The sequence below is a fragment of the Bos javanicus genome, chromosome 10, assembly GCF_032452875.1.
Source record: "Bos javanicus breed banteng chromosome 10, ARS-OSU_banteng_1.0, whole genome shotgun sequence".
In the NCBI taxonomy this organism is placed as follows: domain Eukaryota; kingdom Metazoa; phylum Chordata; class Mammalia; order Artiodactyla; family Bovidae; genus Bos; species Bos javanicus.
Genome location: NC_083877.1, coordinates 84,503,689 through 84,518,153, shown reverse-complemented (window position 1 = coordinate 84,518,153; position 14,465 = coordinate 84,503,689). Strand labels below are relative to the sequence as shown.

Below are 14,465 nucleotides of genomic sequence, written 5' to 3'. Positions count from 1 at the left end.
AGAAAACTTGGAAGTTGTATAAGCTTCAAGGTCACAAACCTGTTTGCCTCTGTTCCTAATAAAAGCCACCTCCATGAACTTCCCAGACAAGACTTTTTGCCTAGTTTCAAATATTCACAACTCCCGTTTGCTCTAATTACTTTTGTAATAGTTCTGTAGGATACTTTGCAGTATATTTTGTGCACAAGAGTCTTAGAAACAAGAAACTTATGAGCAAATTAAGTCCCCAGAGAAATGAACTGATTTGCTGAAGGTCACACAGCTAGAAAGTGGAAATTCTGAGATTTATACCTTTGCAGTCCAATTCCATCTGGACCATCATTCTTTGCTTCTCACATGATGTTCTAGTTGAGAAGATGTGAGAAACAGAGACTCATATACTGTTGGTGGATGCATATACTGGTATGATCTTTTCAGAGCAACCTAATTAAAAATATTTAAAGGATACATTCTCTGATTCACAATTCCACCTCTGGACATTTCACACATTTATAAATGTAAATATTTGGCTATAACAATACTTACCATATCATTGTTTTAATAGAGGAAAAAGAAAATAACAATATAAATTTGGTTTAGTCAGTTTAATTGTGATGCAGTCATATAACAGAAGAGATGTAGCCATTAAAAATAATATAGAATATGAGGAGAAATTTTTCATGACATTGAAAGCAGGTAGAGAACACTTTGTAGACATTATATATATTAAAACATTTTTTAAAAAAAAGACTAGTAGAAAACTACCCTAAACTGTTAGGCTTTGGGGTATTATGGGTAGTTTTTTTTAGTACTTATTTATTTGGCTGAATTGGGTTTTAGTTGCAGCACATGGGATCTAGTTTCCTGACAAGGGACTGAACGCAGGCACCCTGCATTGGGAGAGGAGAGTCTTACCACTGGACCACCAGAGAAGTCCCATATGGGTAGTTTTAATTTTCTTCTTTGTGCAGAATTTCACACACGGCTTTTGTAATTAAACAGGGTTTTTTTTTTCCACTGTGGTAATATACAAAGATAAAATTTACCATTTTAAAATGCACAGTTACCTGAGTGTGTTCACATTGTTGTGCAGCCTTAACACTATCTCCTTTTTCATCTCCTAAACTGAAATTCTATACCTATTAACTCATCATTCCTCCTTCTCCACCACAGCCCCTGGAAATCACCATTCCACTTTCTGTAGCTATGGTTTGACTGGTCTAAGCACCTCTTAGATAAGTGGAATCGTAAAGTATTTGTCCTTTTGTGTCTGGCTTATTTCACTTTACATGATGTCTTCCAGGTTCATCCATATATGTAGCGTATTTCTGTATTTTATTCCTTTTGAAGGCTGAATAATATTCTATTATATATGTATACCACATTTTGGTTATCCATCCATCCACTGATGGACGTTTGGGTTGCTTCCACCTTTCTGCTGTTGTGAATATACTATGAACATGGGTGTGCAAACGTCTGTATGAGCCTCTGCTTTCAATTTTTGGGGTATATACTCAAGAGGTGGAATTGCTGGATCACATGGGCATTTTAATTTTTTGAGAAAACTTGACCAGGGTTTTAATACTTAATTTTAAAAATTCTTTCAGTCGTTTCATCTCAGGGAACACATCCATTCACTCTTTTGTGAGGGTGCCAGTGTCTGAGCACAAATTGAGTTGTGGCACTAAAGTCAGTGCTGAGGTTGGTCAGCAAGAGAAGGTGATCACTTGAATAGCACTGCCCCAGGTCAACTGGGCAGAACTTGATGGCCAAAAATTTTCTTTACTCTAAGGACAAATTCTTTTCACAAGGGGAATCCTGAAGACCAGTATTCTGTAGGCCTGGAATTTTATTATTAGAAATATAGGACTTGAAGAATCTCCTTGTAAAAACAGTGTTATTGGCTGATAACCCAGCCAGAATTTGGGAAGCAGAGGAGATGGAACTGAACTGTGTGAAGGAAGGAGATTAAACAGGAGCAGAATAGAAAGAGAATGGGAAAGGCCCCAAAAACACTCATTCTGCTTTACCATTTGTTTCATTAGGCTGCTGGTCTGAAGCATGCCAGAGCTGGGTGTTCATGTGTTCCCCTGCTTTGTCTCTTTCTCAGTAGGACTTTTGAACCGATGTGGAGGGGATAATATTGAGCTGCATAGACCTAGACATTATTTTTCAAAGGAGGACCGAGAAATCCATTTTGCCACCGATCAGTGAGTACAGTATAATTTCCCAAAGCTCAATTTACAAAGAAAGAAATTTAATAAATAGCTGAAGATACTCCTGGTTGAACCTGTAGGATCTGTGTGTAGACTTGTGGAATCCTAAAGAGGTGGTTGCCTAGTAACCAATATAAGCAGCTTTGGAATCTAAAACTAAGTCAGGTTTAAGATGGCAAAACCTTGTTTCCTGTTGAAGATTGTGTGTGGGAAGCCACTTTGAAGGTAATTTCAAAATACTGCTGCTGCTTCGTCAGTATGTGAAAGGAGCTTATTAGCATTAGATAAATTATGAGAAGCAGTCAGAAGTAGTTGAAAAGATTTTGGATTAGGTGTCAAAGTGTCAGTTTTGCTAGGTACTAACTAGTACTGTGATCTTAGTTACATGTCTTCTCTCTGGACCTCAGTTTTGGCACCGATTAATAAAACAGTTGTGACGGATCGGCTCTGTGCCAGAGTTTCCACAATAATCTTATGAGACAACCCTCTTGGTTTAGTCATTAAGACTTTGCACTTTCACTGCCATGGCTGGGGTTCAGTCCCTGGTTGGGGAACTAAGATCCTGTAAGCCATGCAGCACAGCTGAAAAAAAAAAAAAAAGAAAGTGGGGGAAATGTAAGGAACTTTCTGTTAAGAAAGAGGCAGCAGAGAGAGGGTATTTGAAATAAGCCTGGTTAAGTGTTCCCTGATCCCACTCTTCTCACTAACTAAGCTTCTTTCATAAATCCCATTGATACCTCCTGGAGCTATAGTTTCTCTAAATTTAATGTGTATAAAAACCTCTGAGATGTTGTTAAAATGCAGATTTCTAGGCTTCACTTGCAGCCTCCTGAGTCAATATTCTAGAGTGTGGGACACAGGAGTCTGCATTTTAATGAACTCCTCAGGTGATCTTGATGCAGAAAGTCTTTTAGCCATATCTAACAAGCACTGTCCCAGAAGCTGAGTGTCCCCTCTTGGGCCCTACCTCAGAACTTCAGAATCTGGAGGTGGAAATGAGAGTGTACTACTTTTTTAAAACTCTCAGAAGATATGGTGCTACGGCTTACAGCATTTCCTTCTGTGGCAGTTTCTACTGCTTTAGTAACAGAGGTAAAAAACAAGATATTATTCTTTTTGTTGCTGTTTAGTTGCTCAGTCATATCCAACTCTTTGCGACCCCATGGACTGTCGTCTGCCCAGCTCTGCTTGTCCATGGAATTCTCCAGGCAAGAATACTGGAGTGGGTTGCCATTTCCTTCTCCAGGGGATCTTCCAGATCCGGGATTAAACACATGTCTCCAGCATCAGCAGTGAGCCACTAGGGAAGCTCAGTTATTCCTTTTAGCATGCATTAATTAGCCTACTTCAACTGTTTCTGCAGAATAAAGGCTAGACCAGGGGGTGAGGGTACAGGACTGGAAAGATGAAAAGAAGAATGGAACTAAATTTGGAACCTCTCAGCACCCATTTTGAGTCTGGATTCTTCTGTCAGGTTTTAACTGGAGGCATAAACCTTCTAGCCCCACTCCTGCCTATCCAGTCAGCTTCCTAGAAGTGCAAGAGATGATGATGGTGGTTGCTGTTTACCAGATTACAGGGCCTTGGTCTGCAGTCATGCCAGGTTTGAGTAATTGTATGATGCCATTTATTCAGTTTTTTATGCTGTCCTCGCACAAAAGCACCTGGGACCTGCCACTCTGCTTTTGCTTCTTAAGGTCTATTTGTTGGGAGGGGACCCTGCCTCCGTGTTGGTCCAGGTAACATTTAAGTTTGGATAATATGGAGCTTCCAAACTCCATTTGTAGGTCTTTTTTTCCCCCTCTTAACTACCTAGAGCCCTAGTATTCCTAAACTTTTCCTTTAATGCCCAGTGCATCTAACTGTGGGGTCCCAGAGACTTGCCTTCTAAAGGATAGTACTCTATGTTCTAAATCAATAATAACAGTTTCTCTCAGTTACGTAATACTTTGCAGCTTGCAAAGAACTTTCATACATGTTCCCCTAATTTTTACCTTCATATCAACACTAAATTAGAACAGGTGTCAGACTCTATTTTCAGATTGGTAAACTCAGGCAAACCTTAGAAGACGAGATAGTTGGATGGCATCACTGACTCAATGGACATGAGTTTGAGCAAGCTCTGGGAGATGGTAAAGGACAGAGAGGCCTGGCGTGCTGCAGTCCATGGGGTCCCAAAAAGGAGGACATGACTGAGCGACTGAATAACAAGGCAAACCAGGGTTATTAAATCATTTGCCACGAGTAACCTGGCTGGGAGTTGCAGAATCTGCCTGACAAACCTCTTTTGACCAAATCTTAGAACATTTTGTCCTGTCCCAATTCCTTTACAAAGACATGTCCACATGTGTTTCCTTCTTTTTCAACAAGCCATCATCTTAGATGATGGTAACTATTCCTTGAGAATTTATAATAACTGATAATGATAATATCGTGTTCTTTCTGGGATGATAACATTGTGACCAAAGATTGTATATGTCACAGGCTAAAGGGCTTATATCTGGGGACACCCCAAATCACTCCATATTGGGGCAAAACCAGTCCTCATTCGGTTTTGCAAGTGTTTGGGCTCAAAATGCCCCCTGACTTAGAAGCAAGATACAAACACATTGATAGGTTAAGAATGATGAGATGTTGTATTAGGCAGTACAAAAGGCAGGAGTGCACTAATACTGTTTTCATCTAAGCAGTTCATTTTCCACCAGGCAGAACAGACACTGTGCAAAGAAAAATACCACCTTGTGAACACGCTTTAGCCTTGCCCTAATTTTTTTTTAATCTGACTTTAAAAAATACTCAGTGCCCTGTGGCTATGTGGCCTTTGTGATTGTGAAGAGATGAAGCAACTAAATTTAATCTTATGCTCAAACACTCAGGGAGGGACATCACATTAATCATGTGTGACTTAGTTTAAGTTAGGTTATTAATTCTGACCTAGTGACAACTATGTCAAAGCTAGCACTTCACAAAAAGAAACTCACCAAAAGGTCAGATTTAATACAAAGACAGTGGGATAAATCAAGCCCTAAAAACAGCAGGTACTATTTCTGGGTGTTGTGAAGGGAAGAGAGAGGAGTCAGATCTAGGCTAAAGGGTACCCTGTGCACAGGGCAGGAAAGGCAGGAGTTGGCACTCAGCATGACAGGAAAATGATCTCACTTTCATGATTACATGTTGGGTGGGGAGGCCCTACCTGCCCCTGAAAATGGCAAGGCCAACACAGTGCCATGGTGGGGAGTGGAGTTGAGCATGGGCCAAAGCCAGTGTGGCACAGAGTTAAGTGCTCTGAGGTTGGATCTGTTAGCTGACTGTAAAGTCTGACTCTTCTATTTATGGCCAGTGTGATCTGAAGTAATTTACCAACCCCTCTGAGCCTCAGCTTCTTCCCACAAGCAATAAAGACCATAATATCAACCTGGTGTAAAGCTCTTAGCAAAGTACTCTATAGCTATCAATTATCGTTATTAGGCTAAGGAAGTGCTTCAGAAGGAACATTTCTTTAAAAAAAAAAAAAAAGCACGAGCATCAGGCATTTGTCCTCTATAGAATTTTCCTTGCTAGCTACAACCCAGAAACAGCTTGCCCAATAGTCAAGAGCTAAGGTGATTTATCTCCTTGATAAAACATTCTGCAGCTGTAAAACATTTTAACAGTGAAGACAGTGTAGCAATATGGAAAAGTACTGGGTGATACTGAAAGAGCAGACTGGAGATACTGTCCTTATGGTGCTGTTAAGGAGTCAAATACTTAATGGCACAAGGTGTCACAGGGTAAAAGTTAAAATAACTGAAATGGACTAGGTGAGGTTTGTAAATTTGTGTGACATGGAGGCCTGGATAGGTCAACAAAGAATTACAGAGTAGGCAGGAACTGAGCTGTCCTGGAAGAATGGACAGAATTTCATGTACAGGACACAGAAGGATGTATCCTTCTGTGACGGACTTGTGATGGACACTCGGAGAAGAGCTAAAGAGTCAGGAGGAGAGGTTATGTCAGGACAAGGTCATAAACAGGTCATACTCAAGGAGAGCCCTGAATGCCAGGCTATGTTGTCTGAACTTTGCACTGTAAGTTTTTTGAACAGGGATAAAGCCACGTTTGGGGGAAAACTGGAAGCATGAGATACTGTTAAAAGGCAATAATCTCTCAGGAGATGAGGGGCTGAGCTTTGGGACAAATGTGAGAACCAGAAGCAAAGGCCTGACACAAGGAATATTTTGATTGTTGCAGCAACTCTTTCTTTTGTCTTTCTAACTCACAGGGCTTCTCCCTGCTCCCTCATCTCTTCTCCAAGTCTTTTCTTACTGACTGCTATGGGCCACCAACTTCTACTGACCTAGAGCTCTTATCAGTTCCTCCCGTCCCCTTAACAGATGCCTGGTCATGCCCCCAGGCCCTCTTCTGGACCAGACAGCCTGGAAGGAGGCATTTGCTGGGAAACAATGACTAGAACGGAAAAGGGAAAGACCATTCTTCCACACCGTTTCCCTCAGTCACTCCTCCCACGGCTGGGATGGGGCATGATTTTCTCCAATGTAAAACCAAGAAACAAAAAGGAATGTGCCTCCGTTTCCGGTGTGCCTCCAGTCTTCCACTTCAGCCCACAGCACTGTGCACACCTCAAGAACAAATACCTGAACAAGGCCAGTGCAAACCTGACGTTTTCTCAGGAGGTGGTGTGGCAGCGAGGGCTGCCCAGCGTCCCTTACAGCCAGTACAGCTTTGACCATCTCTACGACGCCAGTGGCATCATTCAGCCTCGCCAGGTCAGGAAGGCCCGGCCTGAGAAGAAGCCCATCTGCCTCAAGGTCTCAGATTCTCCAGGTCCCCCAACAAAGGTCACCTCCCAGGCTGTGAAGATGGAAAGCTATGCCAATCTTACAAAACTGAAGAAATCAAAGCCAGCTAGTGCAGGCCAGGAGGCATCTAGCCCCCTCAGTCTTCATCCAAGTGGGGAGCTGGACATGCTGGACCTGTCACTTGCTCCAGAAGTGAACCTGGAGGAGAGGGAAACCTGGCTTCCGCCTCCTGAGAAGGAGGCCAGAGCCTGGGAGGCCGTGGTGCTGGAAAAGCTGAACAAGCGCACTGCCCGATGGATCCAGAACAAGCGTCCTCCAAGGCCAGGGGTGTCCACCAGTAAGTGGCAGAGCTTCTTGCGCCAACAGTACGACTGGAGCCATATCCGCGACGAGCTCACTTCCTCCAGTGACCTGGACCTCTTGAAACAGCTGGAGGAAGAAGAGACGGCAGAATTTGAGGGTCGAAGTGTCGTCCTGCCCACCCAGGAGGAAAAGAAGCCAGAGCTGCTGCTTCCCGTCTATTATCGGTAGGCTAGCCAGGGCCTCGGGCATGCCTTTGAGAATCCCTGGTTCCCCTTCAAGGACTCCCAGGTGGGCTCGCATTCCGCATTGCAGAACTCTCCCATTAATCTCTTGTGTTTTCCACCACCAATCTACTAAGACTTCCACAAAGTAAGATTTCTCAACCTCGGCCCTCTTGGTATCCCGGGTTGGATAATTCTGTGTTGGGGGCAGCGGCCCTGTGCACTGTAGGATGTTTGGCAGCATCCTACTGGAAGCCAGTAGCACTCTCTCCCTGTGACGACCAAAGATGTCCCCAGATGTTGACACATGTCCCTCTGAAGGACAAACTGCTCCCAGTTGAGTACCACTGCCTTTAAAGGAAGGAATTCTTAGCCTTTCCCAGCAGAGCCATTCTGCTGTTCCAGGTACTAACCAGGGGCTCCTAGAAATGTGTCCGTGGTGAGAGTGAGGAAGGCAGAGACCTCGTGGTTCTGAGGTTTGGTCCCACCTTACTCTGAATAAGGAGCCAGTGTGTCACTCACTCAAAAACTGACTGGCAGCAGGATGGAGAACTAAACAAGCTGAGAGAAGAGGAGGATTGCTATGCATTTCTCACGTGGCTTCCTTTTCATTTATAACTAGAAGGAAGACTGGAGCTGTAACAGCCCTGATTCCTAGAAGTGAGCTAAAAAATAAGTGGCCAAAAAAAAAAAAAAATAAGTGGCAATATTTATTCCTTCATTTATTGCACAAATACACATTGCACTCCCACTACTTTCCAGGCACTCTGCGAAGTGCTGGGAATACAACGTAAATGAGACAGCTGGGACCTATCCTTTAAAGAGCTTACAGTCTGTCCACTGAACAACCACACATGAGAGATAAAGTGAGGTCATGGAGGAGGTGGGCTCCCTTCCCCAAGTCCAGGCACCCTCTAAGGGCACCGATTTTAAAGCTACCTGTCCTCCCTTTCTCCCCCTCTCAATCCTTCCAAGACTGCCAAATTACTTGCCGCAAGTGCAGATAGCTGAAACCATGCCTGGCATGAATAAGACGGCTGAGGAAATAGATGAAAAGGGGAGCCTCTACAAGCCCCCAAGCCAGAGCCACGTTCGACAGGTGAATCCCCGAGCTGGAAAGTTTGCTTACTCCACAGACAACACCTTTGAACAGGAGATTTATTTCGGTAATGGAGCTGGGGTCCTGTAGTCGGGGCTGAGGGGACATGGAGCAGGGAGGTGGAAGGTAGCAGGGAGCTGGAGGCGTCATGGATGTGGATGAGAGGCCCTGGATGAACCAGGTGTTCATGGGAACTAACATGGGAAGGTTTTGGGCAGGGGGTAGGGGGATGGACGGTGGGGATAGGGAGTAGGTATCCAATGGGGACGGGACTTCTTCTTCCCCATCTCTTATGCTTCTTCTTCTTCCCCTCATGCTTACTGAGGGGGTAGTGGAGGGTAGGATGGCAGAGCAAGCAAGATGTGGCTTTGGGAACAACCTACCTCTTCTCTGCACACCCTTATCCCTTCTCTCACTGAGATTATTCCCCCACTGAGGTGCTGTGTTCAAAGAAAAATCCTAGACTTTGGAGATCTGAGTTTAAATCCTGGCTTAGCCCCCTCCTCCTAACCTTCAGCAAATTATAATCCCTGTGAGCCTCATGTACCTTATTTGTAAAACAATATCAACTAAAATGCTCTTCAAAGAGATGGGAACTATATAGTGCTTCTCACGCAGTGCCCACCAGCTTCACCATCTGTCCCACTAGCTTTTAGATGCCTGGGCTTCCAAGATACACAGTCTAGGCCCACATGCTCCAAGTTGTTTCTTCTTCCCTACCCCCATCTTGTTCCTAAACTGCTTTCAACTGAAAGTCTTCTTAAAGTATTTAACAAAATTATTCAGACGAAGGTATTTATGACTGCTGAGAGATGAATTAGGGAAATCTTCATTAGTGTCTAGCTTTTCATAGGGGACAATACCTGTAAGTTAGGTTCTGACTTGGTTTCTGGGCCATTTTGAGGCCACCAGCTCATACTTCCAAGCAACAGTCACCTTCAAGGGATGTCCCCGGAGCACAGTAGCTGTGAGTACCAGAGGCTAGAGTAGGGCAAAAGGAAACTGGGTCTCCTGTGTGCTTCTTGCTGAATCCTTTCTCCATCGTCCCCATTAACCAGGCATACTCACTACCTTGCTTTATTTATAGTTTGCCATCCATGTATATATCAACATGCAATAATTTTTATTTAGCATTTTAAAACTTCATGTGAAATTAGATCATTTTGTATTTGATTTAGTTTTTTAAATGGAATTTTTTGGGGGAAATAAAAGGAAATTCGGTCTGATCCTGGTGACCAAAAACCCAGGAAGAGAGGAGGAGGGGGTTCTAAGGACTCATTATTTCTTTATCTGTTCACAGATGAAGTTCAGATCGTCCACCAGATTGGTGCAAAGAGAGACCAAATTCTCCTGGAAAATCTCAATGGATACATCAAGCAGTTATATAAGGTCTTCCCTGAAACCCCAGAAAGGTGGACTTCTCAGCCAGTTCCTGAATCAAGTAAGCAGGAAGCTGATACTGATAATGGGAGTAAAGATGGAAGTGGGCCTGTTTCTTTAAGGTCCCTTTTCTGCAGGTGGGGACACCATCAGCATCTAGGGGAGTCCCTCCCAACTAAGAATCATCTAATAAGATTATAAGATATTAACTATAACAAGGAAAAGCCTCTGTGGCCCAAACAGCTGAAATTAAGTATAACCAAGCGGTTAACCAAGAACTTAAGTATAACCAAGCAGTTTAGGGCCAGTAATCACTAACAAGACAGATCTGGCCTAATAGTTCCAAAGGAAGTACATTAAACTTCTGATGTAGCGCTCTACCCTCCCACTCCATTCTCAGGCCCATACCTGCTTCAGGCTTTAGGGTCAACTGGTGTTTTAAATTTCTATTTCATGAGTATATCATTCTTCATTCTGTATGTTAGGTGAGGAAGAGGGAAAGGAGTTAATCAAGAAATCAACTTCTGAAACAAAAGTGCCCATCCTCCAAGAGACTATATCTCCATTGCCCATGACTCTTTTCTTGGCAGTGTCTCTTCAGATGGGCCCCCTGTATGCAGGAACTAGCAGTAGTAGTGACCCATTCTTTTTCCCACCAGCCCCTAACCTGTCTCTCGTGTTGCTTGGCTCTACAGGAAACAGCCACAAGAGTAGACAAGGTGCTAATGATGACAGGTGTAGGCAGTTTCCACCAAACTCACACATACACCCTCCTTGTTGAGGGCTACCATTATAAAGTGGTGATGAAAGCATGTAGCAAAGCCTTGGATTGGATCTTGGCAAGTCACCTTCCAGGGCTACAGCTGCCTCATTAAAACTGAGACACTAGGGACTTTCTTGGTGGTCCAGTGGTTAAGACTCCACGCTTCTATTGCAGGGGGCCAGGTTCCATCCAAGTTTGGGGACCCATGATCCTACATGCTGCCAGGCATGGCCAAAAAAGCAACAACAACAACAAAAAACTGAGACACTAATCAATTATACAGCAAGGCACTTGTAAACCCCTCAGTTCAGTCAGTTCAGTCATGTCTGACTCTTTGCAACCCCATGGACTGCAGCACACCAGGCTTCCCTGTCCATCACCAACTCCCAGATCTTGCTCAAACTCATATGCATCGAGTCAGTGATGCCATCCAACCATCTCATCCTCTGTCGTCCCTTTCTCTTCCTGCCTTCAGTCTTTCCCAGCATCAGGGTCTTTTCTAATGAGTCAGCCCTTCACATCAAGTACTCAAAGTACCGAAGTTTCAGCTTCAGCTTCAGTCCTTCCAGTGAATATTCAGGACTAATTTCCTTTGGGATTGACTACTTTCCTTTAGGACTGACTGCTTTGATCCCCTTGCAGTCCAAGGGACTCTCAAGAGTCTTCAACACCACAGTTCAAAAGCATCAATTCTTCAGTGCTCAGCTTTCTTTGTAGTCCAACTCTCACATCCATACATGACTATTGGAAAATGTAGCTTTGACTAGATGGACCTTGGTCAGCAAAATAATGTCTCTGCTTTTTAATATAGTGTCTAGGTTGGTCATAGCTTTTTTTCCAAGGAGCAAGCATCTTTTAATTTAATGGCTGCAGTCACCATCTGCAGTGATTTTGGAGCCTAAGAAAATAGTCTCTCACAGTTTCTATTGTTTCCCCATCTATTTGCCATGATGCTATGATCTTAGTTTTCTGAATGTTGAGTTTTAAGCCAACTTTTTACTCTCCTCTTTCACTTTCATCAAGAGACTCTTTAGAGCTTATTTGCTTTCTGCCATAAGGGTGGTGTCATCAGCATACCTGAGATTATTGATATTTTTCCCAGAAATCTCGGTTCCAGCTTGTGCTTCATCCAGCCCGCCATTTCACATGATGTACTCTGCTGCTGCTGCTGCTGCTAAGTCAGTTCAGTCATGTCCAACTCTGTGTGACCCCATAGACGGCAGCCACCAGGCTCCCCGTCCCTGGGATTCTCCAGGCAAGAACACTGGAGTGGGTTGCCATTTCCTTCACCAATGCATGAAAGTGAAAAGTGAAAGTGAAGTCACTCAGTCGTGTCCAACTCTTAGCGACCCCATGGACTTCAGCTTACCAGGCTCCTGCATCCATGGGATTTTCCAGGCAAAGTACTAGAGTGGGGTGCCATTGCCTTCTCCAGATGTACTCTGCATAGAAGTTAAATAAGCAGGGTGATAGTATACAGCCTTGATGTACTCTTTTCCCAATTTGGAACCAGTCTGTTGTTCCATGTCCAGTTTTAACTGTTCCTTCTTGACCTGTGTACAGATTTCTCAGGAGGCAGGTCAGGTGGTCTGGTATTCCCATCTCTTGAAGAATTTTCCACAGTTTGTTGGATCCACACAGTCAAAGGCTTTGACATAGTCAATAAAGCAGAAATAGATGTTTTTCTGGAACTCTCTTGCTTTTTTGATGATCCAGCAGATGTTGGCAATTTGATCTCTGGTTCCTCTGCCTTTTCTGAGACCAGCTTGAACATCTGGAAGTTCTTGATTCTTGTACTGTTGAAGCCTCACTTGAAGAATTTTGAGCATTACTTTGCTAGCGTGTGAGATGGGTGCAATTGTGCAGTAGTTTGAACATTCTTTGACATTGCTTTTCTTTGGGATTGGAATGAAAATGCCTTTTCCAGTCCTGTGGCCACTGCTGAGTTTTCCAAATTTGCTGGCATGTTGAGTGCAGCACTTTCACAGCATCATATTTTAGAATTTGAAATAGCTCAACTGGAATTCCATCACCTCCACTAGCTTTGTTCGTAATGATGCTTCCTAAGGCCCACTTGACTTCCCATTCCAGAATGTCTGGTTCTAAGTGAGTGATCACATCATCATGTTTATCTGGGTCATGAAGATCTTTTTTGTATAGTTCTTTGTGTATTCTTGCCACCTCTTCTTAATATCTTCTGCTTCTGTTGGGTCCATACCTTTATTGTGCCCATCTTTGCATGAAATTTTCCCTTGGTATCTCTAATTTTCTTGAAGGGATCTCTAGTCTTTCCCATTCTATTGTTTTCCTCTATTTCTTTGCACTGATCAGTGAGGAACGCTTTCTTAGCTCTCCTTGCTCTTCTTTGGAATTCTGCATTCAAATGGGTATATCTTTCCTTTTCTCCTTTGCCTTTAGCTTCTCTTCTTTTCTCAGCTATTTGTAAGCCCTCCTCAGACAACCATTTTGCTTTTTTACATTTCTTTTTCTTGGGTATGGTCTTGATCACTGCCTCCTGTAGAGTGTTACAAACCTCTGTCCATAGTTCCTCAGGCACTCTATCAGATCTAATCTCTTGAATCTATTTGGCACTTCCACTGTATAATCATAAGGGATTTGATTTAGGTCGTACCTGAATGGTCTAATGGTCTCCCTACTTTCTTCACTTCTTGAATTTTGCAATAAAGAGTTCATGATCTGAGCCACAGTCAGCTCCCGGTCTTGTTTTTACTGACTGTATAGAGCTTTTCCATCTTTGGCTGTAAAGAATGTAATCAATATGATTTCAGTATTGACCATCTGGTGATGTTCATGTGTAGCGTCATCTCTTGTGTTGTTGGAAGAGGGTGTTTGCTTGTAAACCCTTAGTAGCTTATTATCCCACTCCTCCTCCCAAATTAGGAACACTAAAAAGGAAACAAGACATTAGGAATTAATGGCCAATTATATCCTACTTTTAATGACAATATATCAAATATTGAGTTTTATGAGCAAATCTTATTACATATAAATATATTTATGTTCCTAAAGATTTCTTAAACATATATAAAGGTTTGTATGTACCTTATCTTTTCTTCCCTACATTTCTCCACCCATCATCATGGCTTTATCATGTCTGTAGTCACCACCTGTCATGACTCCCAATGGGACTTGTACCCAGTTTTCTACATAATCACAGGAAATCTGGCTCTTGACTCTCTTGTTTTGCATTGGTGCTAGCTAGGAATAGGCATGTGATGCTGGCTGGGAACTCAGGCCCAGAGCAATGGGCATAATACCTCATACTGTCGCCCTGCACAGCTTGCAAGCCTGTGAAAGGAGCCATGCGCTGGACAGCTTTGCCCACACCGGCCAAGGATCTGCTGCTGAAGGTGGGTGAGAAGGACATGTCTGTGAAGACCAGGAAACTGAAGAAGCAAGCAGAGTCACTGAAGGAGAATGTGTCTTGGGAACTGGTGGTCCTGCGAAGGATGCTGCAGGAATGGAAGATGGCCTGGGCTCTAAGTGAGTGAAGGAGGGGTGCAGGGGCGGGGGGGTGGGGCTGATTGTCCTGACATAGCAGTGATTTTTGAAGGAAGAAGTTCTCACCTTGGCCAAGTATTTCTCAATCTTTGAAAATCCATCCCTCTCTTATGAAAGAATAAAAATCTGGTTGCCTCATCAAGGCTAGACTAGGTAAGAGCTTTTCATACAATGGCAGTTGCA

At 43.4% G+C, this 14,465-nt stretch overlaps 1 protein-coding gene across 7 annotated transcripts in view; it reads left to right on the top strand.

The window, feature by feature from the left end:
• The window catches only part of HEATR4 (HEAT repeat containing 4), a 49,227-nt gene that overhangs the window by 1,250 nt on the left and 33,512 nt on the right, over nt 1–14,465 (top strand). For 2 of the 7 annotated variants that reach the window (XM_061429381.1, XM_061429382.1), the window contains exons 2-6: nt 2,090–2,189; nt 6,457–7,521; nt 8,494–8,684; nt 9,918–10,058; nt 14,061–14,264. In XM_061429381.1, the coding sequence (XP_061285365.1) occupies nt 6,569–7,521; nt 8,494–8,684; nt 9,918–10,058; nt 14,061–14,264 (1,489 nt within the window). In that variant the 5' untranslated portion in view covers nt 2,090–2,189; nt 6,457–6,568. Of the gene's footprint in view, nt 1–2,089; nt 2,190–2,211; nt 2,421–6,456; nt 7,522–8,493; nt 8,685–9,917; nt 10,059–14,060; nt 14,265–14,465 lie in introns of those variants that run through there. The other 5 variants (XM_061429386.1, XM_061429387.1, XM_061429384.1 and 2 more) reach the window with 5 other exon arrangements.